At 34.5% G+C, this 18470-nt stretch overlaps 1 protein-coding gene across 6 annotated transcripts in view; it reads right to left on the bottom strand.

The window, feature by feature from the left end:
• Positions 1-17998, bottom strand: part of LOC139983274 (uncharacterized) — a 147593-nt gene extending 129595 nt beyond the window's left edge. Inside the window, exons 1-9 of one of the 6 annotated variants that reach the window (XM_071996730.1) lie at positions 17479-17962; positions 15362-15489; positions 12827-13015; positions 10525-12026; positions 6934-7139; positions 6062-6138; positions 5314-5369; positions 4442-4561; positions 2877-3104 (exon numbers count right to left, since the gene is read on the bottom strand). In XM_071996730.1, the coding sequence (XP_071852831.1) occupies positions 2892-3104; positions 4442-4561; positions 5314-5369; positions 6062-6138; positions 6934-7139; positions 10525-12026; positions 12827-12995 (2343 nt within the window). In that variant the 5' untranslated portion in view covers positions 12996-13015; positions 15362-15489; positions 17479-17962 and the 3' untranslated portion in view covers positions 2877-2891. Of the gene's footprint in view, positions 1-2876; positions 3105-4441; positions 4562-5313; positions 5370-6061; positions 6139-6933; positions 7140-10524; positions 12027-12826; positions 13016-15361; positions 15490-17478 lie in introns of those variants that run through there. The other 5 variants (XM_071996728.1, XM_071996729.1, XM_071996726.1 and 2 more) reach the window with 5 other exon arrangements.
• Positions 17999-18470: the final 472 nt, after the last annotated feature.

The raw sequence follows: 18470 nt of genomic DNA, 5'->3' as shown, positions 1-18470 counted from the left end.
ATAGACGCACGGCGTGCGGGCGGGGGTGGGGTGGGGGGTAGTTGGTACTGAAAAGATGAATAAAAATAAAGGTACGAAGTATTTGGTAACGGAGATCCGATACATAAGTAACAAAATGGGTTGATATAAAGAAATGACGTTGAAGAAATGTTAAGATACCAGCGGGAGGAGGGGGGGGGGGAGGGGGTCAACTACAAGTGGAACATGGTAGTGTTAGAGTACTGTGAGGTAGGTAGGGGGCTGTGGAAACCACTTATAATTGCAAAGGAAAGAAGGGGCTAAAGGAAGTAATATATTACAGGGTCTAGTGAGGGAGTAGTTACGGGGTGTAGGAACAAGGTTAGGTGCGGCAGATGTGTACATGTTTTATTTACGGGGCTCGGGTCCGTTGTTATAAATTGTGTTAGAGCAAATATGCTATAGTTACTATGAAAACATTTATTTCCGTCTTAAATCAATCATATTGTCCAATATAAGTCCAATAAGGAACTTAACTTATTTTTCTTAAGACTTTATGGGCCCAAGTATAGACGCCTGATGCACCCAGCATACTATATTATAATACCCTGGCTTAAAATCACCGATTTGGACACATCGCTTTCTGTTGGACAGATAACTAGTTAGCCAGTCATGAAGAATTCCCGAATTCCATAATGTTTAAGTTTGTAAAGTAATAAACAATATATATTTGTATCAAAAGCTTTTTCAGATCAATGAACCATCAGTAATTGATTTTATATGATCTAGTGGCATAATGGTGTTTTCCAGTAATGTTAATAATGCCATAGATGTAGACCGTCCAGGCCTGAAATCTTACGGACTCTCAGAAAGGACCTGGTGCTTGACAGGAAAGCTATCTAGACTTTTATCAAACAACTTTTGAAGTATTTTGGGTAACAACGGTAGTGGAGGTGGAATGTCAATAATTTATGATACATATGTTGATACTACCCCATCTAACCCCCCCCCCCCCCGTGATACCCATGACAGCCAACATCTTTATTCACCATGTGATGTTTGTTGGTGATAATTCCAGTAACAGTACTTAAAGTGAACAGCTTTATCACAGTGTCAATAACTCCTGGGATTGGTTTGTTTGTTTTGGGAATTTCCTAGTTCTTAACTAGTATACAAATTAATCATTTACTAATATTTGGTGCATAGAAAAACAAATTAATGAATAACTATGTATAATAACTGTCAAATAGTTCTACAGATTGATCACAATTTGCTCTATATTTTTCTCCATTTCCCTATACACTTGTTTCCCTTTGGTTTCATGCGTACCATTATCTTTTCTCTCTATCCTTTCTTCTATTATTATTATTATTATTAATAAAAGGAAGAAAAATAACAATAAACAAATTATACTTAAAAAAAGAACAGAAATTTCCTGCACAGTTTTAGAGTCAATATCAAGAAGGCTTTCCAACGATTTAAAACCAGACAGTGTCTAGACGTGATGTATCTATTGCAATCCCCAGGTACTTGTTTGTCAGTAAATTCCAGGTGTTTTCATTAAGGACGCGCGCGTCTATTCTGTTATATTGAAAACAACTTCTTTTCATTGTAAGGCGCGCGCGTCTATTCCATTGAATACAACTTCTTTTCATTGTATTGTTCAAGTATTTGATTGACAGGTGTTGAACAAAAGAAAATGTTAAACTATTGAAAGAGTAAGTACAGTCAATGTACATCTTTAGCAAGAAAAAAAATGATGAAATAAGTTCAATAGACTTTTACGATAAAACAAAATGTGTAAGTCTGAGTAGAAAAGAGTGGAAATTATTAACGTACAAATGTATGATATAAATGTGTACAGTATTGAGTATATATGACAGGTTAGATTTTACAAATGGGAATATGGTGACAACACACTAAAGAGTATATAAAGATAATATAAGGGTTATTGGCCTTGTAGGTTTGGGAGGGTTGGTGGGTTGGGAAGGGTAGGGAGAGGGGGGGGGGTGGCTGTTTGGTAGGGAATATGAGAATACTGTAATGTTAGTAAGGATCTACAATAAAATCTTAGAGATTTTTCATTAAACAGATGTGAAAGGGGGGGGGGGTGTTGTTAACAAGATAAGTTTCCAAGTGATATAAACATAGGTTAACGACATGGGGTAAGTGGTCTAGCATAGTTTGGTTTAGGGGTGAGTGTGAGGGGTTAATTAGGGAAAGATTAAGGTAGTATAGTTGAGAGGGGTGCCATATTATTAGCAGAGGCCAATTACAATCTGTTAATTTACATCACTGTCTTTCTTTTACTTTAACATTAATTTGCATTAATTAGCATTAATTTATAAACTAATCAAACAAAGTTCATTCTTATTAAAATAAAGATAATTTGTTTAGCTTTTTATTAAAAAACTTGTTTTTTTCCTGACAATATTTGATCTCTTTTAATAGTTTTCTATTAATCTAACTCATAAAAGTTTGTGTTAATTTATTTTGTGTTGATTTTGCTACTCTAATATGATGACATCTTGCATTATTGATTAATGATACCTTGGTCTAATTACATCCTACAGTTTTGTTATTGTTTCGATGCGACATATTAATTTTTTATATCTCCTTATTTAAATAAATTTCATTTTTTAGATGAATTTATTTGTAAAGTTTAAGTGTTTCTGTCTCATTTTGTCTCTATTTTCCTCTCCCATTAATCATATTCCTTACCTGATGACTGTTGATTTATTGTGAGTGTATTTCTTTATTCAATTTCTTCTTCAATTGTTTTGTTTTACTTGCACAATTATATAAACCTATCAATAAAATCTTCAGTAATTATTAAATATAACTATATTGTTAATTCCTCTCTTGTTTACATTATGAATATGTATTGGTTATTTCTTTATTACTAATATTATGTACATATTTATTAATTATACTTACAACAGTTCCTTGAATCTTTGAGAGTGTTGTACATAGTTTAATATTCCATTAACTTCATGTTTATTCATTTCTCTCCCTTTCTCTGTCTGTATGCTCATCCTCTTCATTGATGTTATGATTGGTAGAGAGAGACCAGAGGAGAGGATAATGTTCCCATCTTCATCAATCTTACTAAAGGACCCGCCTAGAATCACACCGTGTATGGGAATCTGAAGAAAGGAAAATAATAAATAAAATTAATATCATCATGTTTGTTTACAGGAAAAATACTTGAAAATAATAACATTATAATTAACTTAGGAAGATTAAGTTTATTGTTGTTTTAATTTCATATTAATCAAATAATATTTGTTTATTTTATTATTATTATTATAATATATTTAATAATAATTAGTTTGAATATATAAAAGTTGGATAATTTTATCTGTAAAGTTTGTTTTATCTTCGCTTTACCTTTGTTTTATTGCAAGATGTTAAAGGGTAAACAAGAGGGTTAGGTTTATTACAGAGATCAGATATTTTTATTTCTGTAGAACGAATTCAAGGTGTGTAAGAGGGGTGAGGGATGGACGGTACAAGGGATGTCAGGGGTGTAGCGAGGGGTGTGTAATGGTAAGGAAGGGTATGCTAAGGTTAGTGATATTTGGTGGGGGTATTAGTAGGGTGTCTTGGTGCGAGGGAGGGCGTGGATATGGTTTACCCTCGTAAATGTTATGTTGTTATTGTCAATGCGTGTGCAAGGGGTGAGTGATAAATGGACCGATAGGTGTCGTACTGGGTAAGGATGGGTGTGGTAGGGGTAAGGAGGGGAGATTTAGGGTGGGGGAGGCATGCAGACCGTGTTACAAACGTATTGTAATTCCTGTTTGATAGGAGGAGAGCGGCTGTATGAGCCGGAACTGATATGTTCAAAACGAGTTAAATTATATTTTATTTATGTAATTTGTGATGTGAAGATCAGGTTGAGGTCGGGTTGGCTTTTCAGTAAACTGTTAATTCCAGAAAATTATATTTAGATATCAGTTTTTTTTTTGAGAGTATTCTACTACTAAGGTATGTTTATCAATCACATCATCTATTTCTGTTTTAATTTAAATGTAAACTTAAACAAAAGAAATATATTTGGCGAATCTGTAAAACAGGAAACAATTTATTGACCCTTTCTGTCTTAAATGATTTTTTTATACTTCACTTTCTGAGAAGATTTTGAAATATAAAATCAATTAAGGTAAGATAAACAGGAAGTATTGCTGAATAGAAACCTTGACAAAGAATTCAATAATGCTTATTTATCATTTATTATGCTACACACTCTATCCAGTAGTTTGTTATATATTTTTGTTTGTTTGTATTAACGATTCTGTCTTATCTTGAGCTTATAAATATACATCAATTTGAACCTGTATTTACTTGTTCAATTTAAACAGATTAATATTGAATAATTAAAGCGATATACTATCTTATTAAGACATTCAACGGTTTTATCTTAATTGTGCTTGTATTGATTGATGTATTTATTCAATATATACCTTTATGTTTTACTTACGTCATGATTGGATGCTTCCACCAGGAGCTCTATGACTGACCTCTGTACAGACTCACTGGTGTCTGTGTGGATGATCAAACTACCTGAACACATCTCTGTAATAGTCTGGATGTCATCGGGCTATTGAAATAAAGAAATAGTAATTATTAAATAGAATAATATCAATGTAAAATTAAGGCGTTAAGGAGACAATGACATTTGGTGTTAATAGTGTAGATTAATAAAATGATTAAATCAGCAGATATTTGATATAAAGGTTTAAATTAGTTAATGTTTACTGTTAAATGTGTATGGTTTACTTCCTGCACATTAAAGCTCTCAAACTAGGTTTAACGGGTTTAAAGATTCTTTTTAAAATATGTTAAAATTAATGAATGCATCTAGAAAGTAAGATTATGTGACCTCCTAATCTTAATTATGTTGAAAAAGAAAAAAGTACAAACATTTCCCAAGGATTAAAACAAGAAAACACAGCAAAACAAAGAAGGGTTTTCAAGGAACTCGCGACATGATGACATTACACGATTTCAACCGAGATACATTTCCTGGAATAATGAAATAAGTCAGCTCCAAATAAATATATCTAGAGTTAAGAGCAAGATATTGAGAACTAGAAATGTGGAATATTGTTTTCTTTCCTGTAAGAATCATATCGTCTGTCACCAGAATATTCCATTTACCGGAAGACAATATATGATTATAACTCTTAAGGATGCTGGCTTTTTATGATTATATTTTGAACATTGATCGACCCCTCTATACCCCTTCACTGTTATGTATGTTACTAATAATAACACTATCACAGGGAAATGAAAAAGCAACTAACATTATTAATGATTATAATATACTTAAAAATACCAAATATTACAAACCTTCCTCCATTGACCAGATCTTAGATCCAGGTAACGAGCTTCATTCGGTGATATTACTGCAAAAAAATGGAACAATAAAATCAATAAATTATCATAGTAAAAATTATCATTTTAAACAATACATAAGATTCAATATTAATTTGTTTCACATAATTATAATGTTAACAGTCAGAGGTAATGTACCTGTACAAGAGGGGTCAAATTTCAGTAAACTGAACCATTGAAATGTCCTCTCTACTAATTAATTAGTAATAAAGTACTAGATATTAACAATCACTAGTAATCCAACCAATATTGTATTATATTTGTTACCTAATACTTCCGGCTTACTTCACAGTCCTTATTTTACAGGCTAAGCAATAATATAACAAGTAACTCAAAACACTAACATCTCTTAGATTTTATTTTAATATATATAGGGACTTGATAGAAAAGTGGCTTAAATCAGCTCAAGGAACACAAAAGAAGGAGGAAATTTTAGGAAGTCCCAAGACCGCCCCCTACCCCCACGCCCCCCCTCACACACACAGGACTAGTCTGTTTGTTGTTAGCAAGATTTTCTTCTGGATCCCCATTTTAGATTCATTCTTATCAACAAAATATCTCATTATACTACAAGTCCCCCCCCCCCACCCCCAGCCCTCTCCCTCCACCACACTTCCCTCTTGTGTCACAAATCTGTGAAACGTTACATTAAAAGCAATCATCTTGATCAATAATTCTTTTAATTCTTATATATAAATCGTACCTTTAATATTCCTTGATCTTGATTCTTTTGGTATGATGTCTGGCTTGATCGATGACGGCAGTTTACAGTTCTTAAGCCTTCACAGGTAAAGAAAATATGTAAAAAAAGGAAAGTAAATATTTAATATTTATTAATTAAATAAAAATCTGATGTCATCATTGTAATAAACAACATTAAGATCAATGAATTTGCCTTTTCGTTTATTATGGTAAAACAGCTGTTGACAAGTTCTAAGTATCAGCCACTAGTTATGATGGTCAAACAACCCTTCCACCACCCCTCCTTACACCCTCCCATTAACATTTGCTGATTTGTTAATTTTAACTATTTATAATTGTTAATAAAATTTGCATAACTCTTGAAAATAATATAGATTTTAATAAAAATTTTATTTAAAATAAACAGCAAACATTATCGTTTCCGTGTACTTAAATTTCTCCCTAAACTTTTGTGTCAAGCTTTACATAATAATTTACTTGTATTTGTTCATAGTAGTTCTAACTCGTTAATACGTTTTAATGTTATTTGTTGTTCCTATTATACTGAACCCCCCCCCCCCCCCATCCACCAACTCACCTTGTTAAATCCTAACGTGTGGAAAAGCCTAACGAGGTGTTGTAAACTGCACAATCAGTAATGAAAGAAAAACTTAACATATTTCCAAGTTTACAAATCCTTACAAATATCGCAGCATTTTAAACCGCACGTCTCAACACAGGACGAGTACATTTAACTAGAATAAAAATATCACTGCACAATACCATTACCTTATCCCCTCCTATATACCCCATACGTTTACCCTCTGACTACCCCTCCTCTCCCTCTTACCCACATATTATCAGCCAAGGCCTGTCATGATGTTTTCCCCTTACCATAGTTCCTTGAATCTTGGTGACTTGATTCCATAGTTTACTAATCCGATCACTTCTTCCTCTGTAAATTCTTGTTTATCTCCTGCATTGATGGATATCTTCTCTACTGATGATAGGCTTGGTAAACTAAGACCGGACTCAAGTCTGATATCTTTACCGTCAAATCCACTGAAGGACCATTCTAGGTATAGCTTAGATATTGGAATCTGAAGAATAGGAAAAAAGATCACAGTTAACTTATCTTATTGTTCATCCATGATGGATAAATACACATGACGAATAACCAACGTATGTGTAATAGAACACAATAATGCATACAAAAGCTATAAAATTAATCATAAAACAGAATCATCCGTGATGTCTTATTTTCGATTTTCATAATATTAGGACCTTTTTTTCATTTAAATTATTAAAAAAAGAAAAGAAAAAAAAAACTTGCTTGTCAAAAGTACGAATAAAAATAAAACATGATATAATGATGATGTTATTAAAAATAAAATTTTTTAAGCTGATGAAATTCAGAAAAAAAGTATAAAGCAATATCATAAATATTTATATTTGCTCTGTGATATTATATTTAGCACATACATTAACTAGTTCTGTAGTTTTCATAATCTATGCTATTGTTATATTCATGTCAGTCAGTGCATTCATTCCTACAGCCACACTAGCGAAGACTCGACAACGTTCATGCCGTGAGTGGCCCACTACAAATTAGTTTCTCCCTTCTCGGGAGAAACAGCGCATATTGCTACGTGTGTTTATCGTATAGACCTATAACCTACTTGCAATCAATTTCGTTATAATAAAAATAAACCATTTCCAATCATTGTAATTAGGCAAAGATTATATAGGGCTATATTTATTACGTGTCGTACATCTGTAAGATTTCCATTCGCCAGCCGACCGACAAACCAGTATCGTAGGCAGATAGCCCGCCCGCTACACAGTATGAACGAAGCCACCGTCATATCTTACTATAATATTTTATAGACTCATTTGAGTTAAACTTTCCTATTCAATTTTCCCCACCCCTAACGTTGATACCGTTTACCTGTAATATTTTGATCTCCAACTTTTGACCTACTGTAAGCCTAGGTCTAGTCTAGATCCGTTAGAAACATCCATCTTTACTGCTAACAACTTTACCTATTTTGTCAATTTAGGCGCACACTCTACAGTATAAAATTTATTTAGGATAAAGTAGGAAGCTAATCTTATAACTGAGACAATGACTAAAACAAAATAAAATAGGCTGACGGAGGATATACAGGCTATATATATTGCTATATTCTAAGCTGTAACTTTTCCCGGTAAGAGAATCTTATACTAGCCGTAGCTCACGGTTAAAGTCTAACGTTACGTTACGAAGGCTAACAAGTTGATAATGAAACACTTGATACCGTGAATATAACGCGGACACTGTCCGGTATCATGTGACGTGTTTAAGACGTAGCCTAGGCATACGCGTGTGAAATGTATCAGATCACAAACTCCTTGCTACTTTTAATTTTCCTTAAAAAACTTACGTTATTTGTTATAGGCCTAGGCCTACCTACATTTTTTTTTTTACAACTAACGTTAGGCTACCACGTCAACCAAGGGCAAGAGGCCCAAGTATAACGCCAATAATGAATTAGTAGGCTAAAACAGTCAAATCAGACAGACAATGTTATCCTAAAGAAGTAATACCTTTGAAATTCATGCAACGACCAATCTTACAAATAAGACAAAATCTCTTAAGCATGACTAGGCCTATAATTGATGACTTTAAATAGCCCTATCATTACCGTTAGTCAATATAATAACAACAACAAACCATACGCGGTGAAATTCCATTACCACTCATACAGTACAACGATATACATGTATGTGTGTAACTAGCAACGAACTGAATCTCCACACAGAGTCCTTTTTACGTGACCCGCCATGCGGGATACAGAACGTCACGGCCAAGCGGCAGTACCGAACCACACAGAGTGTACCCTACTTTTTACGTGACCCGCCCTGCCGGAATATTTACGTACGTCTACGTGTGCAGATGATCAACGTTTACTGTGCGCCTTTGTTTGAATTTGAGAACAGGTGTTTTGTTGTGTGAGTGTACTGGTGAAAGGAAGCTTCCAAATGTTTTAAATTGTTAAGGCTTTTGCTATTCTTCTCCATACGTTCCTTCTTCTGTACCAGATTACATGAAACTTATATAGATCATTAAATTAACCAATATAGTTGGAAAACACAAATAAATATCCCTTTAATCCCAAAATAAAGAAGGAAAATGGCGCTTTCATAAATATGAATATTCAAATCCTCGAATATATCCACTGGTGGATTAATAGAGGGCGCACTTCCTAATTTTTTTTTACAGATGACGAGTGTTGAATGAAGACTAGGGCTATAGCAACGATTACCTTCATGATAAATTTATATTTCTTTACGGTCTGCGGGTTTCCAACTCATTTTCTAATTAATGATTCTTTTGAAACGTTTGGAGATAAATGATCTGTCCCTTTTCGTGTTTCTTTAATAGTCTACCATAAGTGTCATCACTTAGGTTAATGCTAATATTTCTTAGGCAGATGATGACGTCACTATGTCATACCGGGGGCCTAATTTGTATTCCCAGGACGGATAAGGGTTTCAGGTTTTTCAGGAATTTACAATTTCGTTTGAAATCAGAGTTAGGGTTTAGAGAGTGGGTTAGGGATTCAGTTTCTATGAAAATGAAGGATTGTCGTTCATAATCTGGAATCAAAACTAGGAAAAAAGGTTCAGAGCATGTTTTTCAAAAAGCTTCACATGTTTGGAATCCAGGGATTTGATTGGCCCTAGGAAAAAAATACGCTACCGGGGGTGTATGTTTCTGATGTGTCAGGGGGTGTGTAACTAGTAAAAACAGTGATACTCTCGGGTGCGTATAACGGGAGGTCGTGTCACATGTGTGTTAATCACGACTCACTCAGACACCGACACTAGGTTAATAAATAACATCATCTCGGTCAGATTTGTATTCTTAGATCAAGTATAATATCCGTTGTTCATAATGAACACGTGATACTGTAATGTACCGTTATAACAACGGTTAGGGTTTGCTTGTATGTTTTCAAGCCCAATTATCTCTATCTTGTCACATCTCTCCTATAAAGTATTTCTACGTTGCATTAATGATATTAATCCTGACATGATATTTGTGTATGTTGTATTTTATTACACTGTCTGTAGATTTCATCAGACTATAACTCAAACTGTGTAATAACAAATACGTAAGGACAAATTAGATATTTACCTGGTCTCTGTAACACTGTGTAGTACACCTCGAACTAGTTTAATCCACATGGATACAGCATTTGGTGAGCCTGCTGTGAAAAACTTATGCAATGACCAATGGATGTAGTTTAATTATATCATGACGTCACCAGGTTACCGAAACTGTTCCCGCATTCCCGTAACCGTATTAATATAACATGCTGGATTATTAGTTAAATTAGTAAACACAATCTTTTCAATAGTGGAAGTTGAAAAGGTTTAGTCTCAAAACGGCGTTGTATTATAAACGCTTAGCGTACGTCATATGAACATATAATAACTTACGTCATGACTCGATGCTATCTGTAGTAGCTGTACTGTAGACCTCTGTAGTAGCTTGCTGTGTCCCTTGTCAATTTCAACTAACTTAGAACAGAGCTCACTAACGGTCCCCTTGATGTCATCAACGCCACCAGATTTCTCCAGGATACAGAGGATTGCAAACTTATCGCCATCCTTCCTGCTCTTCAAGTAGTCGATGATTTTACTTCCAACTGAACCGTTGATTCCACAGGCGAATCGATACAAGTACTGGAGGTCAAACGGATCCAGGTATCTGAGAGCACGTGATAGTTCAGCTGTAGTCTTGGCCTCAGAAACTACATCTATGAGGATGTATGATGCATACCATTCACAGAATAGTTTATGATAAAACCTGACCAGGATCTTCATCTGTCCGTCTATAGCAACAAAGACTGATTCTTCTACTAGGATACCTATTGCCACATAATGTGCATATAATGCTTGACCAAGTCGTTTACACATGACATCTCTCTCCCACATAATCTGTTGTTGTTCTTTGTTGAGTCCCTCAAACGCTATTTGACAGAGTTCTTCATAATGAGTCTCGAATCTAATCATGTATGGGTAAGTGTTTTCATCCAAGGATTTGTTCTTCTGGTGATCGTGGAAACATTTGATCATGTACATGAAGAAGTCAGTGAGAGTGTTAAATTTTTGGAAAATATCACTTTCATGAGTCATGTGAGAAAACATGACGAAGAAGAGAGGAACCTGACAGAGGTCATCCAGGAGGGCATTCTCTTTAAGAGCTCGTTTGATTTTGTCAACCGCAGCTTCGTCGTTTGGTCCGGTTACAGCTTTACGGATGTACTCATCTCGAGAGATCTCATCAAACCCAGTCAACTTTACTCTCTTCGTCTTTGATTTTGAATAGTCCTTTGGTAGATATCTGGTTGTCAAGGTAACATCCACATCCTGTAGTTTCTTGTACCTGATGATTTTTCCTACGTCATTTCCTGCGTCATTGTCTCTGTCCGGATATTCGTCATAACCGTCCAGTATAATCACAGTCGAAGAAAATGATTCTATTATTTTATTAATGTCAATTCTTCGAATACGAGGTTCCTTAGACAAGAGGAACATTTTGATAGCTCGATCTATTTTTTTAATGTTACCCATCTGCCGTAACTTGAGAACGATCAGATTCTCTACCCCATAGAGGGGGGAATCATTAACCCCATTACACCAACCATATGCCAGTTGCAGGGTCAGAGTTGATTTACCATACCCAGGTTCACCCTCTAATATACGTCTGGTTGTTCTCAGCTCAGAATCAGTAAATATATTCTTGTATGATTTTAACCGTCTCCATGATTCATCCTGTTTAAAGAATCTTCCATTCCCAGCGAGTACCTGTATACCGCCCTCGACAAATACCCTGTCTACACAGTAGAGTCTGTCTTTGATGTAAGGAACGGGTTGTACAGCGTCATACTGCGCTTTGTAAACATCCTTAAGGGCAGCGAGGTAAATTTTCTTCATTTCTAAAAAAAGAATGATAACAGACAGTGATATTAAACTATAATATTCAATTAAGCGGCACACATCGTTTTGATTTCAATCGATTCGATTGAGGAAACAATATTTCCGAGATAGCACGACTCGCAGCGTGAGAATGAAACATGGTCGGGTAATTTCTTAGTGATTTGTTAATAACTTGCCACAGAATCTAAATATGGACAAATACAAATATAATATCAACATTTAAATAGTAAGATGGTAAAACTAACTTGAAATGGTCAAGCAATAAAACATTTACTCCTACAGATATCTTATAATTAACAGTTTGGTATCCGGTGCTTAACAAAGAACGCCAGTAAAGTCTTACTTAAATCATCAGTACATCATCGGCTTGAACGAAAGTATCTCACCAGATGATTTATGACGTTATAATTAATCAACCAATATAAAACAATTTATAATATCAATGAATAACTAAATATATTGCCAATGTCGGAAAAGATTGTCTTGGCAACATATTAATTTTGACGTCAGTGGTTTCTTCAAAAGTGTTGACAGTGCAATGACCGTTAAAACATAGTATTTGCAAGCTGATAAGACCCACCTGCGATAAATGACGAAAAGGAAAGAACATTCTACAATATGATTATAACTGATTCATTATCACTGAGGAGGGTTTAAGGGAATTGAAGATAATGATGTGTATTCTGATTCATTATATCTGAGGAGGGTTTGAGGGGCTTAAAGATAATTAGTCTTTATTTCTCGGATCCTCTTGAATTTGTATTTATTAATAACAGGACAGAAACTTGATTATACTGACCCTCCATACTGAGTGATTGACTCTCTGGTGACGTCACGGGAGGAGAAGCAGAAGGAACAGGAGGAGAAGGAGGAGGAGGAGGAGGAGAAGGAGTTCGATTAGTGCTTCTACTACTTTGGCTAGTCTGTTTCGCTGCCGGACTTTTCGATTTTCCCAGACGATTACCCATAATGCACCCTTGTTATTTATCTAGTACATTAAATGAATAAAGACATTAAATGAATACAAGAAAAATAGAAATAATTAAATTCACCGACTCGATTCAACTATTGGATTGATCAGAACAAATACGATTTATTTAATCATGTGATAAAATATATGTTTATCTCTTCTATCAGTTTTACATCATTTACATAATTGATGAAGAAAATAAATCAGCAGGAAATGATTATTATTGGAGGAAATAGTGAAGCGCCATTCGGTAACTAAAACAAAATGATACCGTAATATAATATATTACACCCGTCAAAAAACCTGTGACGAGCAGTAACTACACTAGAACAGCTATCGATTCATGCATTTTATATATGAAAGGAATGAAATATAGCCTAGTGAGACACCCCTAATACATGGCCCTCCCCCTCCCATTCACACTCGGTCCTGTATCTTACAGCATGATTAGGCGGGAGGATCGAAAGAGGAAATCAAATTGACCAACTCCCCAAAGAGAATTTGAAAGAAGAAATGAAATTAGTACTACATTGAATAAAACCATCTCGTTATCTTGTCTAACAGAGAAGAGCACACTACACCTTGGAAAATTGACTTAAATGTACACAAGTACTTTATTTCCTTCCTTGCTTTTCAGTAGGCTACAACCGTAAATATAATTGTAATTGTTAACGGAGGTGAAACACTGCGTTAACTTCAGATACAAGCCGCATTTATACCATGTACAGCTCGTTACGCCCCCGTATCAAACAAACAAGCGACAACAACTGTTTGGCAAAATTCAAATTTCAGACACTTATAATGATCGTCACATGACAATCCGAACCAATAAGAACGAGTTCTCAAAACGAAACTTTACTTTGGGATATCACGAAAGTTAATATACCAAAGTTCACTGTTTACACATTCGATCATAAATAATATAGTATATAGATATGTAGGTGCCATAACACTGACTTATCACTGCAGTATCCTGGAGAATAAACTTTTTATAGATACTGAAATAATATATGATTTGATTTTAAGGCTGACATGCTAACTTGTTTTCATTGATATTATGTGAGTTTTCAATAGAAAACATTGCCTTCAAGCATCCTTTCGTTTACTTGGATCACAGACTGATGTTCAATTGGGTTACGTTTATAAGCTCGACATCAGAACTCATAATCCTGTTTTGTTTCATCATAGGCCAATATCTTATAAAATACACCAATATTAAAATGTTTGATAAAACCGTGCACCCTTGACGGTATAAATTATACAGATAAGGTACAAATACAGATATCACGCACTGGCAGTATGATCACCTTTGACCCACACAGTCGACTGATTGTACCATTGTCATATATCATCATGCAGGTTTACATTATTCAGACTAATTTCACCGGGAATGATTTGTAATATCATACAAATAAGGACGGATAAACCCAAATGAATTAGACGTTAAGCTGCATATTGATATTAGACCTACGTCAAAACATAGGAAACTCTGTAGAGCAAGATTTTATTGTACAACTTTACGTTAATGATATAATCACGTGATACTTAAAGGACATTACAAGATACTTCGCATACTGACCACAAATATCACTTACCAATCATTATTTAGAGCTGTTATTCTCTTTTATCCTGGTGTTGTAGGCTGGTACAAGGTTAACAGGGGAGTAGATGGGGTAGGGTGGGGGAGGGGGGGGGGGACAGGAAGCATGGCCCTGCCTACCATCGTTAGTCCGGGCAAAAGAGTTGGGTAGGAGGATTCTTCAATTCAATCGCGAACACTTAGACACCCCCCCTTCCACACACACACACACATACACACGCCCTAAAACACACAAATCGTCAAGAGTATGTATTAGCACAACCTTGCATCATCAAAAACCTAATTTATTTATTAATTTTTATTTTACGTGCCTCATAATACAAACATTACTTTTATTTTCTCGGGGAGCACGCCCCCCCCCCCCCTGTCTGCAATCAAAGAGTCGGCTTCGATGACGTCAACGCCACAGAAATTCCTTCATCCGGCATTCCCGATAATACAATTTGGCATCTTCCATCGAAAAAATCATTCGTACCCCACTGCTACAAGCTATCTCCACAAACAGGCAACGTTAATTCAGTACATGTAACTTTACTGTATATGATACCCTGTATTCATGCATGAAGTCAATGCCAAAATAACTACACACATATTACGCAGTTAATATAGTTAAATAGGTATGAAAGTACGATATATTGACAAGGCTACGAAATAGACTAATGCACTTGGTAAATGCTAATTTATATTCTGCAATATTTATAGTTTGAATGTTTCTGATGTAACATATACAATGTCATGGAATGTTTTCTTCAACGTTACCTTACCTTCAGTTAGACGAAACTTGTTACTCTCTACGTCTGTCTTGTGGTCAAATAATCTGTTACTTTCAGAGGGAATATCTTGTCTGCTTCCATGTTAGATCCCAACGAGAGTAATGTACGGCCCGTTATTCCTGTTATGAGCATAACGCAGTATGAATTATGCAAAGAGTACAATATACCACGATAGGACTTTGGTTTATTGTATGTACTTGTCTATAGAATCGCAAACTTTCTGTTTACAAGTAAACATGATACCCTGCACAAGATAACAACATATTTCTATGCCTGGTATTAGTTGTAAATTTATTGGTTTGTTTTCTGTATAATGCTATGGTATAAAACCACATGTACTTCACATATGTATGGTAAACATTATTCTTTCTTTCGAAAAGGAAATACATCGTTTTGGGTTGTGTTATTCCTATACAACTTACATGTAGGTTTTGGGTTTTTTGTCAGCTTGGTGACTGTTTTTACATCAAACTATAATCACTCGATTCAACTATATTTGTTTCCTTTTATATATATGATGCGTTTGATGTGGTTTCATCAATGTCTTTGATTTAAAGGGACAATACTCAACCATTATGTATACCTTATCGAACAGAGATCGTTTTGAAGGAACTTCTCCCCAAAATAACTAGGAACAAATATTGTTCCGGTTGGTATTGGGGAATATTCTATATTATATTTGTTAACACCCCACAGCACCCTTTTTTTATACCACAGTGCCACTAGAATACGACGCTTTTTACTTTATATAGATATTTTTTGCCATATTTTCTATATAGCATGTTCACCGAGTTGACACTGAAACCAATGTCATGGTATGTTCATGTTAACAGCTTCAGTTAATATTTTAGTTACAGTATTTGCAAAATCCCATTCAGAAATAAATCGAGAAAACATGTTAAGATGATATCATATTTAGACTTGATCAAGTCTTCGGCCTTAAGTGTAGATGAACATTACTCCTTGACAACTCCCAAATACAATACATTTGTTCTATTATATGTTTGTAGAAGTTGTTCATGACAGTTAGTTCTATAACTAAGACCGATGATGATGGTTGGGGTGTCTCTCCTTTAAGTTGATTTAATATCGTAAATTGCACGGGTAGGTACACTAGTTATGGTCATATTAGATTATTAGTCTGATAAATAACTGTACAATTATAAGTAATGCTTGGCTTTTATATTTGTAGTTTGTTTATTTATCATTAAAGCTAAGTGTTAGATAGTTAAATGTAGAAGGCATGTGACAAAGGTCTTCTCGAACGAAAAAATAAACATATCACAATATATTTTGCAGTACATTATTTAAAGAATTGAATGGTAAATGACGAACACTTTAAATATGCCAGGTTAATGTGAACATCATATTGTTACTGTGAGTTGTAGAGAAAAATAGTTTAATGATTACATTTCAATAGTACTATCTATTCAAATAGAAAAAAAATGTAAGATAAATAATACTTCAATATTGCTTGCTGTAATCGCGTTCTTATGTGGGACTGTAGACACAATCACAATAAGTAACATACCATTACATAATTTATGTTATATTGATATTGTTATGAAAATGGTTTTACCATAACCTCGAGACATATCAAAGTAATACATAATCACATGACAAGTTCATCGGATTCGACCTTATGACTTTAAGTATGTTTTGCCAACATGCTTTGCAATCAGTTAACAGTTATCGTCAGAAACAAGGAAAATGTTAGTTATTCCTAATCTGATCATTAAGTTACCGTATTTGTAGCGATTACGAATAACATTAATCAGAGTAACACACAAGTAGGCTACTCTGCGCTATTTCGTACTGTAATCAGGTTTTGTTTTGACGTTTTTCTCATATTCTGCATTAATGAATCCACTTATTGGTATTTTGTTATTCATTATTTGTTCATATAAATCATTTTGATGTCGTTACAATAGCTGTAGCATATTTGCTTGAGTAAATAATGTATATGTTATAGATTCACTGCTGGGAAATATACTATAATGGTTTCACTACGTAGATATACTGTAGGTTAGTGTTCTACAAGGTTTAGTAAGAAATAACTGCTGTAGCTAAATGCAAATATCACAGAATGTCTCTCAACGTCATCTTACCTTCGATTAGACTAGACTTGTTGATCTCTCCTTGTGACTTGCGGTCTAATAGTTTGTTACTTTACGAGGAACCTTCTGGTCTCCTCCCATTTCTGGCTCCCAATGAGAGTAATGTGCGCTAACAGTCAATCCTGTTATGAATATAACGTAGTATGATTCAACCATAGAACGTAATATACCACGGTTGGACTTTGGTTTATCGTATATACTTATCTATGGAAATCAATGCAAACTTTTTGTTTAAAAGTAAACAACAGACCCTGCACAAGATAACAGCTTACAGGCGTTTGTGTAAGTGTGGATAATTAGGAAAAGTGTTCTTGTCACGTCATGTCTTTCAGTCTCTTAACAATCATTCCTAATTGTGTGAGAAGTAACGATAAAAAATGCATCGTAAATAATTTATGGAAGAAAACCATTGTTATTTCGACGCTAAGGATATCAAATGTTCTGATGGGTATGTGATCCCAGTACAGCAGCTTTAACGTATAGTTTAGGACACTTTATCAGATTGGGGATCGATACAGTATCAAACTGTAATCTTACGTTCCAATGAACAAAATGGCAATGATTTGCTTTTTGAAAAGTTCATTTTAAGTTCACCAATGTTTTTTATTCTTCTTGTTGTTAATTTAGTAAGTGGATTTATCATGATGATATTGATCTAACTTTTAATAAATAATTGAAAATAATTCGAAAGCTTGCAAGACCTGTTTTATTTTGTTTTTTATTGAAGTTATCGTTTTGTGCACACGTGCTTTATGATGAATTTTTAGTTTCACAAATGCGACGATAAATTTTTAAACCTGAAACACTTAGTTACTATATTTAACGTAAACGAATAATACGCTTTATACCGGATGTTGTATTGCACTGTAAGCATACTGTGATTTGAAATCATTCAAAAAGGTTAAAAATGTTGCCTTAACTGAAAAGTACCAACTGAGATCAGGTACAGCAAAATGCGTCACTATCCATTGTAAGGATACAAT

This window comes from Apostichopus japonicus, chromosome 16 (assembly GCF_037975245.1).
Source record: "Apostichopus japonicus isolate 1M-3 chromosome 16, ASM3797524v1, whole genome shotgun sequence".
Classification (NCBI taxonomy): Eukaryota; Metazoa; Echinodermata; class Holothuroidea; order Aspidochirotida; family Stichopodidae; genus Apostichopus; species Apostichopus japonicus.
Note: the sequence above shows the minus strand (reverse complement) of the source record. Positions and strands in the feature narration are given on the sequence as shown.